Source organism: Ascidiella aspersa, chromosome 2, assembly GCF_963924565.1.
Source record: "Ascidiella aspersa chromosome 2, kaAscAspe10.2, whole genome shotgun sequence".
NCBI classification, from domain to species: Eukaryota; Metazoa; Chordata; class Ascidiacea; order Phlebobranchia; family Ascidiidae; genus Ascidiella; species Ascidiella aspersa.
This window is the reverse complement of record NC_139448.1, coordinates 30,026,764-30,040,899: the sequence shown is the minus strand read 5'-3', so window position 1 is coordinate 30,040,899 and position 14,136 is coordinate 30,026,764. Positions and strand designations below refer to the sequence as shown.

The window sequence follows — 14,136 nt, the reverse complement described above, 5'->3', positions numbered from 1 at the left end:
CGTACGACCCGTGGGGCCGATTTTTTGTGCGGTCCTTCACCTTTCTCCAGCTATTTTTCCCTAAATAAGGCTATGAGTGTGCCATTGTTGGGACTTTTGTTCTATCAGTTTCCTGTTTAAAGTGCGATGTAACCCATAGGCTACACCGCTACACTAATGCAGTTGAACTCGAATGGGAAGCATCTATTACAAAACAATCTTCATTCCTAAAGTTTCACTTGTCTCACGTTGCTGTGATAAGAATTGTTTTGCAACAATTATACTTGTCTGGTACGTTCAAGGTGTAACAGACTTTTGCCACGCTAGAACTGCAATTAATAATTCTCAATCAATTGAGTTCAACTCATCAGAATGTACAGTAAACGACAAATATTATTGTAATATTTTTATACGTTTTGGCATAGCCTTTTCAGACTAAACAAATTGCATGATATTCGTTTCGACAAAAGGTGTTATTTAAATGTGTTGTTTCGGCCGAGAGATTAAAAATACTGTTGGACAACCGGGCTGGGAGTCGGTAAAAATTACCCGAATCTTGAGTCCAATTCCGACCAAATGTGCGAATACGTCGAATCCCGAATCCGAATGCGACTTTACAGCTTGTATTTCACCTATTTATTGCGCTTGTGGATATTTCATATACCCACAACACTGGTGGAAAAATATTTAACCATATATGCTACCTTTACAATTTCCAGTTGGCCGTCATGTCAGTTTTAAAATTTGCTACTGCGCATGTCGGCCTCGGAGCTCGGGTAGTTTTACGTGGTCTTACTCTAGTTATTTCCCTTCATTGTTTTTAAGGCTTTCAAGAATTTAAAGCTAACGCATTAAAGTGCTTTTATGAGAAATATATCCTTACTCGAGTCCCGAGTCCGACTTCGCAGCCCTGTTGGACAGTTCAGCATTTTTGATAAAATCCGAATTAGATTATAACTAGAAGGAAACGAACAATAAGACCTATAATAAAGCAATAATAATACTTAAAACAGGAGATTCTAAAAACCATAGTCTATTAACACTAACGAAAAAACCAAAATGCTCAGAAATATCCATCAGTAAGAACTTAAACGAAAATATAAACCCACTGGAATAAGCTCTAAATGAGTAATTTAAACGCCAATATATTTTTAAGTGCTAATTAGCAGCCTCTAATAATGCCGCTGGTCCTACGGTATAAAACCCTTGCAGTTGTCAATTAACTGTTTTTCTGACGGAAGTTAAGCCTTAACTTATCTTTTAGTACGGTACTTTGTTTTATTTGGTTTAATTTACTTAGAACACATGTTATGTTTAAATCAAACAAACTTTGATATATTATTTAAAAGCGCATATGAAAGAATAGATTGCATGTTTAGTTGTATCTCGTTATTAAAGACTTAATAAAAAAACAATCAGTGTATACGTGTTTTCAACTAATTTTGTAAATGATCTCTCTTCAGTACAATTAGCTACCAATTGTCATACTGTCAGGAAACCTGAAATAACCGTTGATAATACGTCACAATGCCCCAAAAAGAATTATTTTAAGTCGCGTTTAGCAACTCAAGTTGTAAGTTGAAAGCAGTGGCGGGATTCAGCCAGTTCGCACCGGTTTTAAAGAACCGTCTCACGAAATTTCATGTATCAGTGAACCGGTTAGCATTACTGGTTACTGGCAAGGGATTTTTGCATCTGATCTAATGCACTAATTTTTTAGATCCAAGTAGATCTCGTTTTTTTCAAAATGTGCAAGGGTCAATTTTGCACGTAACAGTCATCTATTGTGAAAATTTTTCAATTTTTATACTAGCAGTAATATTCCATTTGTGATTTTTGTCTAAATTGAATTGTTGCGTCATAAGTACAACTAGTTATGAGAAGACGGCTGCTGCTTTTCAGGCTGTCAGTGAAGGGATTCAGCCGATTCGCACCAAACGCTGGAACCTGGAGTATTTCCCTTTTTTAAAGGATCACCACCCTTTACGTTTTAGAGCGATAAACAAAATGCTTTTAGCTTTTCTGCACGCATTTGTTGAAGTGCAGTTAATGTAAATGTAGGCCTACTCGTCACCCTAAAACAGGGGCGGGCAACCTTTTTAACACAAGGGCCAGTTAGGAAATTTAATGGCCAGTTTGGAAAACAGGAGGGCCGCACATCAAATAAACACTAATTGATATTTTCAGATTTTGATAGAAAAACACAAGTACAAGCGAAAATGAAATATCATAGCAGACACACATGTGGATGTTCAAATAGAAGTTAGTGAGAAGGCTGATGTTGGATGTTTTGAACCAACTTGTCAATGTTTGGTTCCAGGCCAGATGTGCATGGACGCAAACTATTTAACAGCAATAGTTCAAAACCAGCTGTTAAACATAACATCTCAGTCAATATGCGCGACAAAAGTCGTAGCAGACAAGTGTATTTGTTGCAAAACAATTCTTTATCATAACAACGTGACGCAAGTAAAACTTTATGAATGAAGATTGTTTTGTAATAGATGCTTCCTATTCGAGTTGAACAACTGCATTAGTGTAGCGGTGTAGCCTATGGGTTACATTGCACTTTTAAACAGGAAACTGAAAGAGCAAAAGTTCCCACATTGGTGCACACAAAATACCCTTGTGTATAGGGGAAAATATCTGGAAGAAGGCGAAGGGCCGCACAAAAAATGGCAAAGGGCCGCATGCGGCCCGCCCCTGCCCTAAAACAAGATATAATACGAGAAAAAACAAGATATGTCCCGAAAATGAATTTTGCGGCCCATATAACTATAGGAGATAGCTAAAGAGAGCTGAAACGATTTGGTCACAGTATTTTAGGTTTTTTGTCCCCCAAGCAAATGCCCCTGGGGGTGCAGACTCGTTAAGCTGTTATACGCACTTACATATCATTATACGTCATTTCTGGAAATTAGAAAGTTCTACGATGTATACTTTTTAGCATGGTTTATTGGTTTAACCAGGGTTTTAATGTAGGCCTACTCGTCACCCTGAAACACTTTTGCACGACCCACAGATTTGCCCAACCTGATTTAAACAGTATAGTGCTATCTAACGAAAGTGTTTTTTTACATTTATCCTTTCATGAAAATGATTAAAAACATTCAGTATTTCTAGAAAGACAAGTGGGTCATTAAAAATGTGTGGTGGGTCGCTTTTTGACCCGCGGGACAGTGGTTCGCCATCCCTAGTATAGTTTATGTAATTGGCTGCCCTCTCAACAAACAACAATCGTAGCTTCATATACAACAATACTTTATTTGTCGAAAAATAAAACGTTTTGTAGCAGAATCGGCTAAAAAGTATGACTCTTGTGATAGATAATTTTTTACAAAGCCCTCAAGTTTGCAAGCCAAAAATTACTTACCTACCATGTTTGTTTCGCCCAAAAAAAATATTTGCTCACTAAAGGCGGGGCCTTGTGAAACGCGGGGCCCGTAGCTGCTGCTGCATCTGCTACGTTAATCCGGACCTGGCCTGTATGCCAAACAACATTCGCTTCAAAAGAGAAACTTGTTGAACAAATTATTAACAAAGGACCCAGTACCTAGTAAAAAGCAGTGACAATAGACCTATGGATCGAACACCAAAATACACCTATAAAGCAGAATAAACTTTGATAGGCTTACCCTAGCATTAAGACCAACGATATAATAAAGTCAAATACATAGTAATATCCTCTTCAGAATTATATATAATCGGCCGTTTTGGTGTCAACTATGTACGCCATATTATGACCGGCGCCGATGTTTTGGCACTGGATTGTTTGTCCCTGTTTGGGTTTAGTGTAAGGGAATGCGAAAGGTTATAAATTGGGTTAGGGTTAAAATTATTAGGGGAGTTAGAGATGAATTAGAGTGGGGTTTAGGGTTAGATAAAATGTTGTATGGTCCTGATTCTGGCCATTCAGGTATTTTTCCGACGGATTTAAAATTTATTCCGATTTGGACGTTATTACGACTATACATTGTTGGTCTTATTTTTGTAGTATTTCGAACTGTGTTTTTTATCGACGTTGACTTTGTTCTTATTTCAATCTTATGGATAGAGTCCCTGTGGATGATTGGTTTCTTTAAATCCACGAACCTGCCTATAGTGCCTTGTTTATTGTCATTATATATAGGTATTGCTTTTATCGGCAATGCAAATATGATAATGTTGGACCCCACGGTATTGCAGCCCACAGAACTGATAAATTTAAGTTTATGGTGGGCGACTGCCTTTGCTTGGTCTCTATTATTATAGCTTTTAAATTTGTTGAAAAGAGCCAATTAAAGGGTTGCTTTCTGTCTTACGCACACAAACCTTTAGAGTCAGATCCGGGTTGGTCGGAGTCTGACTCGGGATGCGGGAGTCGGGCTCGGGTTCATTTTTTTGGCCGAAGCCGGACTCAGGTAAAAAAACCTATCAGCCAAACGTTATTTTTTTGTTGTGCTACGTGATACCTATGTCCTGTGCCAATATTTCGCGATAAAAACACAGAATCCATTTCCAAAAATTCTTAGCATCAGTAGAAAAAACAAATAACAGAAGAGTAAATTCAATTGGACATAGACAATTGACACGAAACAAAAGTGTAATTATCCTTAAACAAGAAAGGATGATGACAACCATTTTCACTTTTTCATTAAGGCTGTATTGACTGTGAGGGAAGCCCAGGGATAACTGCGCAATATAGGAACCTCTAGCTCACCTCCAACGAATCACTTTATTTGAGTGAAGCAATCACGAACAGTTTTAAAACCGCACAGTGGCAGCGCAGCAAGCTGTAAAAACTAAATTCTTATTAGCGCAACGCAAGACTATGACGTCACAATGCACAATTCTACTCAAAACTTGCAATTGCGTGAATGAACAACTAATTGTAAATTGTGACGACGAGCGCAAACACGTTGGAATTACGTTAACGCAATGTCACCTTTGCGCGTATAGGTCGAGCCTAAGTTTGGCTTTCTTTTTTAGTCCTACAATTAGGCCTATGTACAGCATAGTTATTATTATTGTGTTTGTTAACCCTTGGTAAAGTAAGTTGCCTGAAATTTTATTGCACAAAACATTTTCTTTTTCAAGACCGTCGTGTTGATTTTTTTGTTAGGTGTTTCGCGGTCCCAGAAAATCGTCTCGTGGACACCAAAAGGACCGCGGGCTCCAGTTTAAAAACCACCGCTCTAGCTGGTCACTAACGCCACCCGTGTACGCTTTTAAACTGCTGCCTCTCTACTTGCTACAGTGTTGACAATATAGTGGACAACTAGATTTATTTTATCTTTTTACAATTAAACTAGACTTAAAATTAGACAATTTCAGTTTGGTTTTCAAAACAGATAAGAATTAGAACTGTATCATTTTAAGTTTTCTCGATTACCTAATTTTAGAAAAAAACGAATTACATAAAGAATTTGAAGTAGAATTGCATTTTATTATTTACAATCAATGTCATTTGAATTGCGAATTATTCTTACACGAATGTGAATGGTACAAATGTGTTAGCTAATTTTTATGCTTTTTAGCATAGCATGCTTTTTGTACTGTAAAAATTACATACTGGTCGTTCCAACCAAAGAGTTTTAATTCAAATTCTTTGTTTTGACAAAGAAAAATACTAACAATGCCGTAATGCCGTTGGATAAAAGTAGCATTTTTGGTAAAGTTCGAATTAGATTAGAACCAGAATTAAAGCACACAAGCAATTAACAAATGAAGTAGCCGCATTTGCTCTTATTCACTGATCTAGAAAACTAGAATTATCTGGTTGTCCAAATCTGGTGACAGGATGTGTGTAACGCTGCCTTGTAGAGAAATCCAGTACAGTGTCATCATATAGGCGGATCCAGGTTAGGTTTGACCATGACAAATTTTATGTCGTTACAAGTTACGGCTTAATTCAGCTTAAGGAAGTCATAAGAAGCGTGCTGTTCTGGAATGAACTGATGTGAATACACAAAGCGAGAAAAAGTTTACTTGGCAAAAGTTTTATCGTACACTCTCGAACAGAATTGACGCCATAAGAACATCAAACAGTTTTAGCTTTACAGCATTTATTATTACCGTGTCGTGAATTTTTGTACGTTTGTACAGGGGTGGGCAACTGTGTTCAATGGAAAAGCCATTTGCAGAAAATATAGTACCAGAGAGCCTCAAAATTATTTCAAAACAAAAACGGTAAATAATGTAAGCTCAGCAAAAATAACAGAATTGTAATATACAATAAACGGTAATAATTAACACAATAATATTACCGTTAATAACAAAATAACACGAACAATATTCATCCATATCAGTTTTTTGTTTTATTTGCTAATCTCTGAAACCTTAGCAATGAAATTGCGTTGACTTGCTGTTAACTAAATCTTCGTATTCTATGTCAGGTGTTACGTCATAAACAAAATGCTGGCCTAAACAAAGAAAAAAAACGAGAGAAACGTTCATACAAAATACTCTTGGTAGACTTGACATTTTTTTGGAATTCTACGATTCGACTAGAAGAGCCACACAAAACATGCCGTCGTATATATTATAATATTGCGTCGCCAAAAACCAAGTAACAGCATACACCGTGAAAAATTTAGCACTGTTGATCTAGCCTACTTTTGAAAAAAACCTACGCTGTAGCAACATTACAACCAGATTGCATTTTAAAAAAATCATTTAAGCTACGTTTTAACACAAAAAAGCAGTTTAGTCATGTTTAAAATAAAAATCCTAATCTACTGCAGATAGGACTTGAGGTTTTCCACAGTCATGTCCTGAAGTCGTTCCAGTTTCATTGGAATGTAAATAGTGATGAGCACTTCGGCCTCTAAAAATATAAATCGTCTTCATTTAATCACAAGTTTTAATTAGTTTAAAAGCTCGACTTAATTTAGAAATATAAACTTATTTCATAAATCACGTAACATTACACAAAGTTTGCAAACAAAACGAAAAAAAAAAATTCTCTCAGAGTCTCGTTACATGCCATAGGATATACCATTAACATATTGGCTGTTACATTTATACCGCGTTGTGTTTAGTAATACAATTAACACCACATTTATATATTTAAGTTGACTGGCACAAACAGCTTCATCATTCCACCCTGATAACTCCGTTATTTCCTTCTTATGTTGTAAATATTCATTAATGATAATAATTTTATACTACGTTAGTTCTAGCGATATTTCATCCCGGAACCGTTATAGTTTTTATTTTCGAATTAACACATTTTAGATATAAACAACTTTGAAAAAGAAAGCGGCTAAAAATCGTTATCAATAGTCAAATATTTTAGGAATAACATGTTAGGTAGAAGATCTATGGTAAAAAAGATTGTTTTAATCGTATTATATGTTTTAAACGTATTATATGGGAAAATTTCACCATACCACCTAAACTTTAGGTGTTCGCTATACCTATCTCGTTTGTAAAAGCGCCGAATATTTTTTAGATTAGTTCGATATAAACTACGGCCTGTGGTTTCAGTAGATCACATACAAAAAATAAGGGATTTAGTAAGCGGGACTTTCCCAAAGCGCAAGCAGAAAGTTTAAAATTAGGCAAGTCAAAGTTCTATTAATATTTTGGCATATCTCTTAACTATTTCTTAAAAATTTTAGTCAAACTTTTTTAACTTTGATAGTATGACATTAAACTTGAATTTACCAATAAGCAAGTCATAGATTTGATGATCGATATAGGCTACACATAGAGCGTCTCTTATGTTGTCCAATATGCAGTAATTCCAACCCAGCTCAAGTATAGCCTACCTTTTTATGCATATTTTATGTCGTGTTGGAATAAAATAAATAAACTTTTTTGTCCACCCTATTTGGTGCATTTAACATTAACAACTCGCAAAAATAACGGATTTTGTTAAAATCATAGTGCATTTTTGGAAGCTGTCATTATTGTAATGGCTTAAGTGAATGATTTGACTTAAGGCGTCTCATGAGTAGACGTGTTTTAAGATCTTTTGACAAATTACTTTTAATAATCCTTTCACAAATTACTTTTAATAAGTGTTTTAATTAGAAACAGTTATTTGTAACAATATGGGTAATTTATTCTCGATTTAGAAGTCAAAATGTGCTTGATTTTGGTTTTGTTTTGGGTATTTGCAATGCGAAATATGGTTTGGAATGGAAAGAATTTATCAATTTTAATAGTTTACACTTTATTTTTAATCCATCGACTTGGGGTAGTGACTTGGAATAGGACTTGACGTATTATATTTTAAACAGTGCTTGGGACTTAAGTTACTTTGCAAATGTCACTCAAATTATTTTTCAAATTACTTAACTTAAAGTACATTTGAACTCACTTGTTTGCAATCTACAAACCGCCCAATGGAAAAGTCTAGAAGCGAATAAAACTTTAACATAAACTAGATAGGAGTCGAAAGCTACAAAGAGCTAAAACGATGACGTCACAATATTTTAGTTTTTTTGACCCGAGTTAAAGGCACCTAGGGGTTCAGCCTCATAAACCTCTTACGCGCACCTATACATACCACTCTATGTCATGTCTAGAAATTGAAAGGTTTGCGATCTACACTTTTTCTTTAAAGCTTCAGACAAAAGTCGGTCTAATTCTAAAACATACCAAGCAAACCAAAAAAGAATACGAGGAAAAACAAGATATGTCCCGAAAATAAATTTTCGGCCCATGTAATAACAGATGCCATGTTTTTGTTTGTTTCGAATTACAGTACAGTACTGACCTACAACATTATGCACATCCTCTGTCCTTTCATTCCTGTCATTGGTGATCTGTGGTGGCCTTGATCTATTAGTGAATAAACTAGATTACAAAAGAGTTTTACAACAATCGTCTTCAAGCAAAAAAGATTTATGCAAACACACACAAGCGACCACGATTATTTGATCGCAGTTGTTCTTTATTGTTAAGCTGGCATAAAACATGAACAGAGGTGTGGTGAAAAGTTGTTACCTTTTCTATTTCACTAATGCCTAGCCCTAGTATAACAGCCATGTGGGATGACACTTTTCAAAAAAGCCTCTGATGTAAAAGCGTGATTCCTCGTTAATAAAGTGTGCATTAGTGTAATATATTTATTTTGATGTAAGATAACACTTTTCAAGGTATATTCAAGCTACCTTGCAGTCAAAAGAATAGAAGCCCTTACAGGCGTTACTTTTACTCAATAGGCTATTTTACCACGGAAACTAACCTGATGCTTCGAATATCCATTCCCTGAAAAACAAAAAGCAAGTTTGTTAGAAAAGTGAACACGTCCTGTTGTAGAAATAACCAAACCTTGAAATATTTTTGAAATACAATCCTCGTTTTTGAGACAAAGCTTTTGAAACTTATTATGTAGCAACAATATTGCGTGGCATTTAGATATTTTTTTTTAAATTTGTGTTATGCATATCACTTTGTTCGAATTTAGTTTTGGTAATGACTAGGGCGATTATTTTTTTACTTGTCAAAAAAAGTAAAAATTTTTTGAAAATTTACATGTTAGGTCAAAATTTTCAAGTCAAAATCGAATTAAAATGCACATAAATTGTTTACAAAATTAAAAACAAAGCTATAGTCAGCTTTTTGAAATTGGTCGTTCAGTTTTTTTTAAATTTATCGTTCAATTTTATCAAAAAGAAATCGTTTTTAATTATATCTAGTCTTTTTAACCGTATTATATCTTCAGTAGAGTAATATAAAGTATAAAAAACGTGTGAATAACGACGCCTAGGTTATTTAAATCAATATTTCTAACAGGTTAAAATTTTGTCAAAGAAAATTATTTTTAGGTCAAAATTTGTCAAAATTTTAATTTTTCAGGTCAAAATTTCTTAATTTTTAGGTCAAAAAAGAATTGCCCTAGTAATGACGGTAAAATGTCAACAGTCACAAAAATGAAGTCCAACCGAACTCAAAATTGATTTTAGAAACCGGTAATTTTCGTCGGAACCTTATCTAAAACTGAAGGTTTAGACCAGCGCATTGCAATCTTATCACAAAGTTAAAATATATTGGCGGCGCACTTATAAAACAGAAACTAAAACATTGACACAGGAACATGTCAAAATCACCTGAGAGCGAAAAACATTTTGGGATTTATTGCAAACGAACGAATTTTTTTACCAAGTTTTACCATGTTCGAATTTAACTCTGTTTGTCAAATAGTTAAAACATGTTTGACGAATAAATGTCAAAACGAACCGAACCAGAATCAGAAAAAAAAAACAGTGACTTTTTGCCTAAAATCAACCACATAATTAGTTAATTAGTATTATAACAAATTTACGGAAGAACTAAACCCGATTTTGGAAAAAGTGTTTGCCCGAACCGAATTGGTCAGGCGATTCGATTCTTTGGATTGGTCATTATTCGAAATTTTGCACCCAAAATCACATGTTTACCAAAATGAACAACAGCCTACTTGTATAACATTTGAAAACTTACCCAAATTAACTCCCCTTCCTGAACAGGAGGTTCGGAAATATCACGCAAAAGTAGTTGGGCAACGGTCTCCTGAAAAGTATATAGGTGGTAAAAAAATATTTTTTGTAGATTACATGGTGTTGGGACCAAAGCTAAAATATTTTGTTGGTTAAGAAACTCTGGTAAAGGCAACACATCTGTTATCAACTTAATGGCACTGAACGCTTTTATTAGGACTTTCCGCAATATTTCTAAAAAGGTGATTTAAAAAGAATTATATATTTCAACCCTGTAAAAAATAAATTCTTACTTTAGGTGCAGAACTCAAGCTTTCGAAGAACTCTGATACTTCTATTGACCTTGTCATTTTTCTTTAGTTTCTGTTAAAAACTTTAACCGTAAACATTCTGCACAGATAGATTACCGTGTTTATTGTATTTTTTTTGAGAAACATATTAAATGAACAAAGAAACTAATTTTATCTTACATATTTAAAAATAAAAAGCGATTCTAAACATTGCTTCCATATTTTGTTTTTATATGCAAAATGCTTTACATCCCTATTAGGTTATTCCGATACTTCACATTTTAATCCAGTACCGATACCCGATATTTTAGAGAAAAAGTACCGCGATCCGATCCGATGCTAATGACGTCATAAACCATCAAAATGGATTAAATTATAACGTTCAAACGTTTTTTTGCCTAGGTTATTAGGTTAAAATTTGTTTTGGTGTTAAGAATGTGAATAAGCAACAGTCGAGGTAAAAAATTGCTGCACTTGAATGAAAATCATAACTTAAGGATCTACATTAATTTGGTAGATGAGATCAACACCGATTCCACCCTATTATTGGACGATCGCCGATACTCAGTGTTGTGAACAAGTCAATTTAAAACGAATTAAGTCCCAGTCAAGTCATTTGATAAAAGATTTAAGTCCAAGTCAAGTCTTTTGCAAAAACAACAAGTCAAGTCATCGGCTGCCCAACTTAAGTACCAGTCAAGTCATTAAGAGAGTAAGTCAATTTGAAGTCATGTCATTGACATAAAAGTAAACTGTTTAACTATTAAAAATACGAAACTCGTCCAAATATAAACAACAATTTAACTAAAAAATAACACAAGCCCAATACATAGCAAAAAAGTGTTTAAGGTGCAAAACTTGACATAAATTTTAATGAAAACACTTCATTTAATCCCAAGTTATTTGACAAAATGACTCAAGTCCAAGTCAAGTCATTTGTCCAAAAGATGAAAGTCCAGTCAAGTCATTTTGGTCAAACAACTTAAGTCAAGTCACTTGAAAACAGTGACTTAAGTGCATTTAGGGCAAGCCAATCACTTAAGTCTTTACAACACTTTCGATGCTACCAATTGGTAACGGTTATCGACTCCGATCCCATATAATCAGGCATTTTTTACCAATCCTAGTGAGAAAAACAAAAGTCGGTTTGAGGTAAAATAAAGCAATTGGCAAAAGGGGATTGTTGATATATCGACTCATACGCTGTGGCTTTGAATATTTTCTATTTTGACCCTTTATCGTAAAAATCTGATTTCTTCTGAAAAAAACGTTCCTTGATATTTTACATATTTTATACAAAAAATCAGGAACGTTACGTTTAGCAGAAATCAGATTTTTACGATATATATATATATATATATATATTTAATGGCACATGTTTAAAGTTTCGTAGCACTTATACCTGTATCGGACTTGGGTGTGATGGGCTGGAGTTTAAGCTAACTAAAAGATATAGTTTCACCAATTAATAAAAGCTTTAAGTAGAGCTGTACCAAATGACGTAATTACTATGCTCAAACAAGCAAACTTAATGAATTAGTAATGTAAAGATGTTTTTTAGGATTGTTAAGATTTTTTTTCAGGTCGCTGGGCCACAATTTACTCTTCGTTAGGAAGTTTAGTAGCCTAAGTTAGGCCTATAGTTATGTACGGTTCTGTAAGGTAGCTTGATAATGAATTGTGCAGTGTTGTAAGTCAATAACTTGTATAACTTGACTTAAGTCAATAACTTGTATAACTTGACTAAAGTGCACTCAAGTCTCTGTTTTCAAATGCCTTGACTTGACTTAAGTATTTTGGGCAAATGACTTGACTTAAATCATTTAGACAAATGACTTGGGTTAAAATAAATTGTTTTAATTAAGCATTTATTTATAAAATTGCGTTATTTATCCTAATCTTTGCACATAAAACAATTTGCTTATGTTGCTTTCATGCTATTTTTTTTACTTGGGTTATTGCTCATAATCAGAGGAGTTTGCCAGTTTTCATAATTTATAGTTCTATTTTTGTGACAAGGGCTTGACTTGAAGTTTGCTTGCTCTAATAATGACTTGACTGGGACTTGACTTGAAGTTTGCTTGCTCTAATAATGACTTGACTGGGACTTGACTTGGACAACCGATGACTTGGACTCGTATAGAAAGAATTGACGTGGACTTAACTTATTTTAATATATGAGTTGAATGGAACTTAAGTCATTTCAAAATGACTTGTTTACAAAATTGGTTTTCTAAAACTAAAAAAACATTTATTGCCCTTAAATATTTCTGATATTTCTCTATATATTAATCCAAAAGCCGCCTCTAAACATAAAGATCCTACCACTGACCAGTAGATGTTTTACACTTTTAAAGCTGCCGTCCTAGAGCACATATTAAAAATTTATATGTCAGAAATAACGCCCCAGAATTCATAGCCGTTAGTTTTAAATTGGTTTTTATGGTTAGTCAAAATCATTTTTTCAGACATCCGCAAATTAAGTTTTGTGACCAAGTTCTGTGATCATTTTAGCAAACAACAAACACGTAGCATTTAACGAGCAAACCAGCAGACTTCTATAAAAAAATAACCACATTTATCTAATATTATTCGAAAACATCCCGGTCGGAACGACTATTTTTGTCGCTGTATACGGAGCGACTGGTAAGCCGTATGACCAAGTTGAAAATCATCCCTGACATTTGAAGTCACGTGACATTAATAGAGCCATTAGGTGTCCATTTTTTGTAGAACAAATTCCTGTGCTCATTTCTGTTTTATTATTTAGGTCAAGTAATTTTCGTAAAAGTCCAAAGCTTTTGGACTTTTTTTTTCCCAAAAGACTTAAGTCGTCAATTAAAACATTTCTTCTCAATGACTTAAATCTAACTCCAGTATACTTAAGTCAAGGTAATTAAGTTAAAACCAATAACTAAACAAACAATCTGCATTAAAAAATATTTAACGTGTTTTACTTTGTCAGCAAATACATAAATTTGGGTTACCTGTATTTCAAGAAGCCTAACCGAAGAAGGAAAAAATCGAAAAGTAAGAATATATTACACGTGGTAATCGGAAATGCGAAAGTTTAAAAAATTCCACAAAATCATAGAGTGCAGAAATTCTCCTTATTTGCCTACATATTAAGTTTTACTTTTTAACGCACATTTTTAATAGATTTACGAATCGGTGGCTTTCTGAGAAATGTGCAGCATTATAAGACATGTTTAATACATCAACATTAATGCTTACCTTCTTGTTAGCCATATTGAGATGATGTCTTGAGGGCAAGTACATGATTATATTCCAGTCGATAGACCGACCTGTGCATATTGAATAATTCCACATATCAGAGGGTGCAACAAGTTTTTTTAAAGTATGTATTGTTTTATTCCAGATTTTGCTGTATTATTTTTCATATCCACTACCCTAATAAGCAAAATAATTTTCCAGTTGAAAGCCCAGCGTCTGTTAAA

At 34.1% G+C, this 14,136-nt stretch overlaps 1 protein-coding gene across 2 annotated transcripts; it reads right to left on the bottom strand.

Annotated features, from left to right (window-relative positions):
• Positions 1-5,927: 5,927 nt before the first annotated feature.
• On the bottom strand, positions 5,928-14,136 carry LOC146164785 (uncharacterized). 2 transcript variants are annotated; one of them, XM_083382669.1, is made up of 6 exons: positions 13,913-14,136; positions 10,682-10,751; positions 10,393-10,461; positions 9,155-9,177; positions 8,684-8,748; positions 5,928-6,784 (listed from the first exon to the last, which is right to left on the bottom strand). In XM_083382669.1, exons 2-6 carry the CDS (start codon positions 10,736-10,738, stop codon positions 6,693-6,695), a joined length of 306 nt encoding a protein of 101 aa, XP_083238795.1. In that variant the 5' UTR covers positions 10,739-10,751; positions 13,913-14,136; the 3' UTR covers positions 5,928-6,692. The 2 variants fall into 2 exon arrangements, with proteins under 2 accessions (XP_083238795.1, XP_083238793.1); XM_083382667.1 differs by lacking the exon at positions 10,682-10,751.

Bases quoted from the DNA above. Each gene is read 5' to 3' on its own strand.
- LOC146164785 (XM_083382667.1), bottom strand. From the start codon at position 14,008: ATGTGGAATTATTCAATATGCACAGGTCGGTCTATCGACTGGAATATA. The intron at 10,462-13,912 runs GTAAGCATTAAT...TATACTTTTCAG, and splicing joins TCAATATGGCTAACAAGAAG to GAGACCGTTGCCCAACTACT. The intron at 9,178-10,392 runs GTAAGTTTTCAA...TTTGTTTTTCAG, and splicing joins AGGAAGGGGAGTTAATTTGG to GGAATGGATATTCGAAGCAT.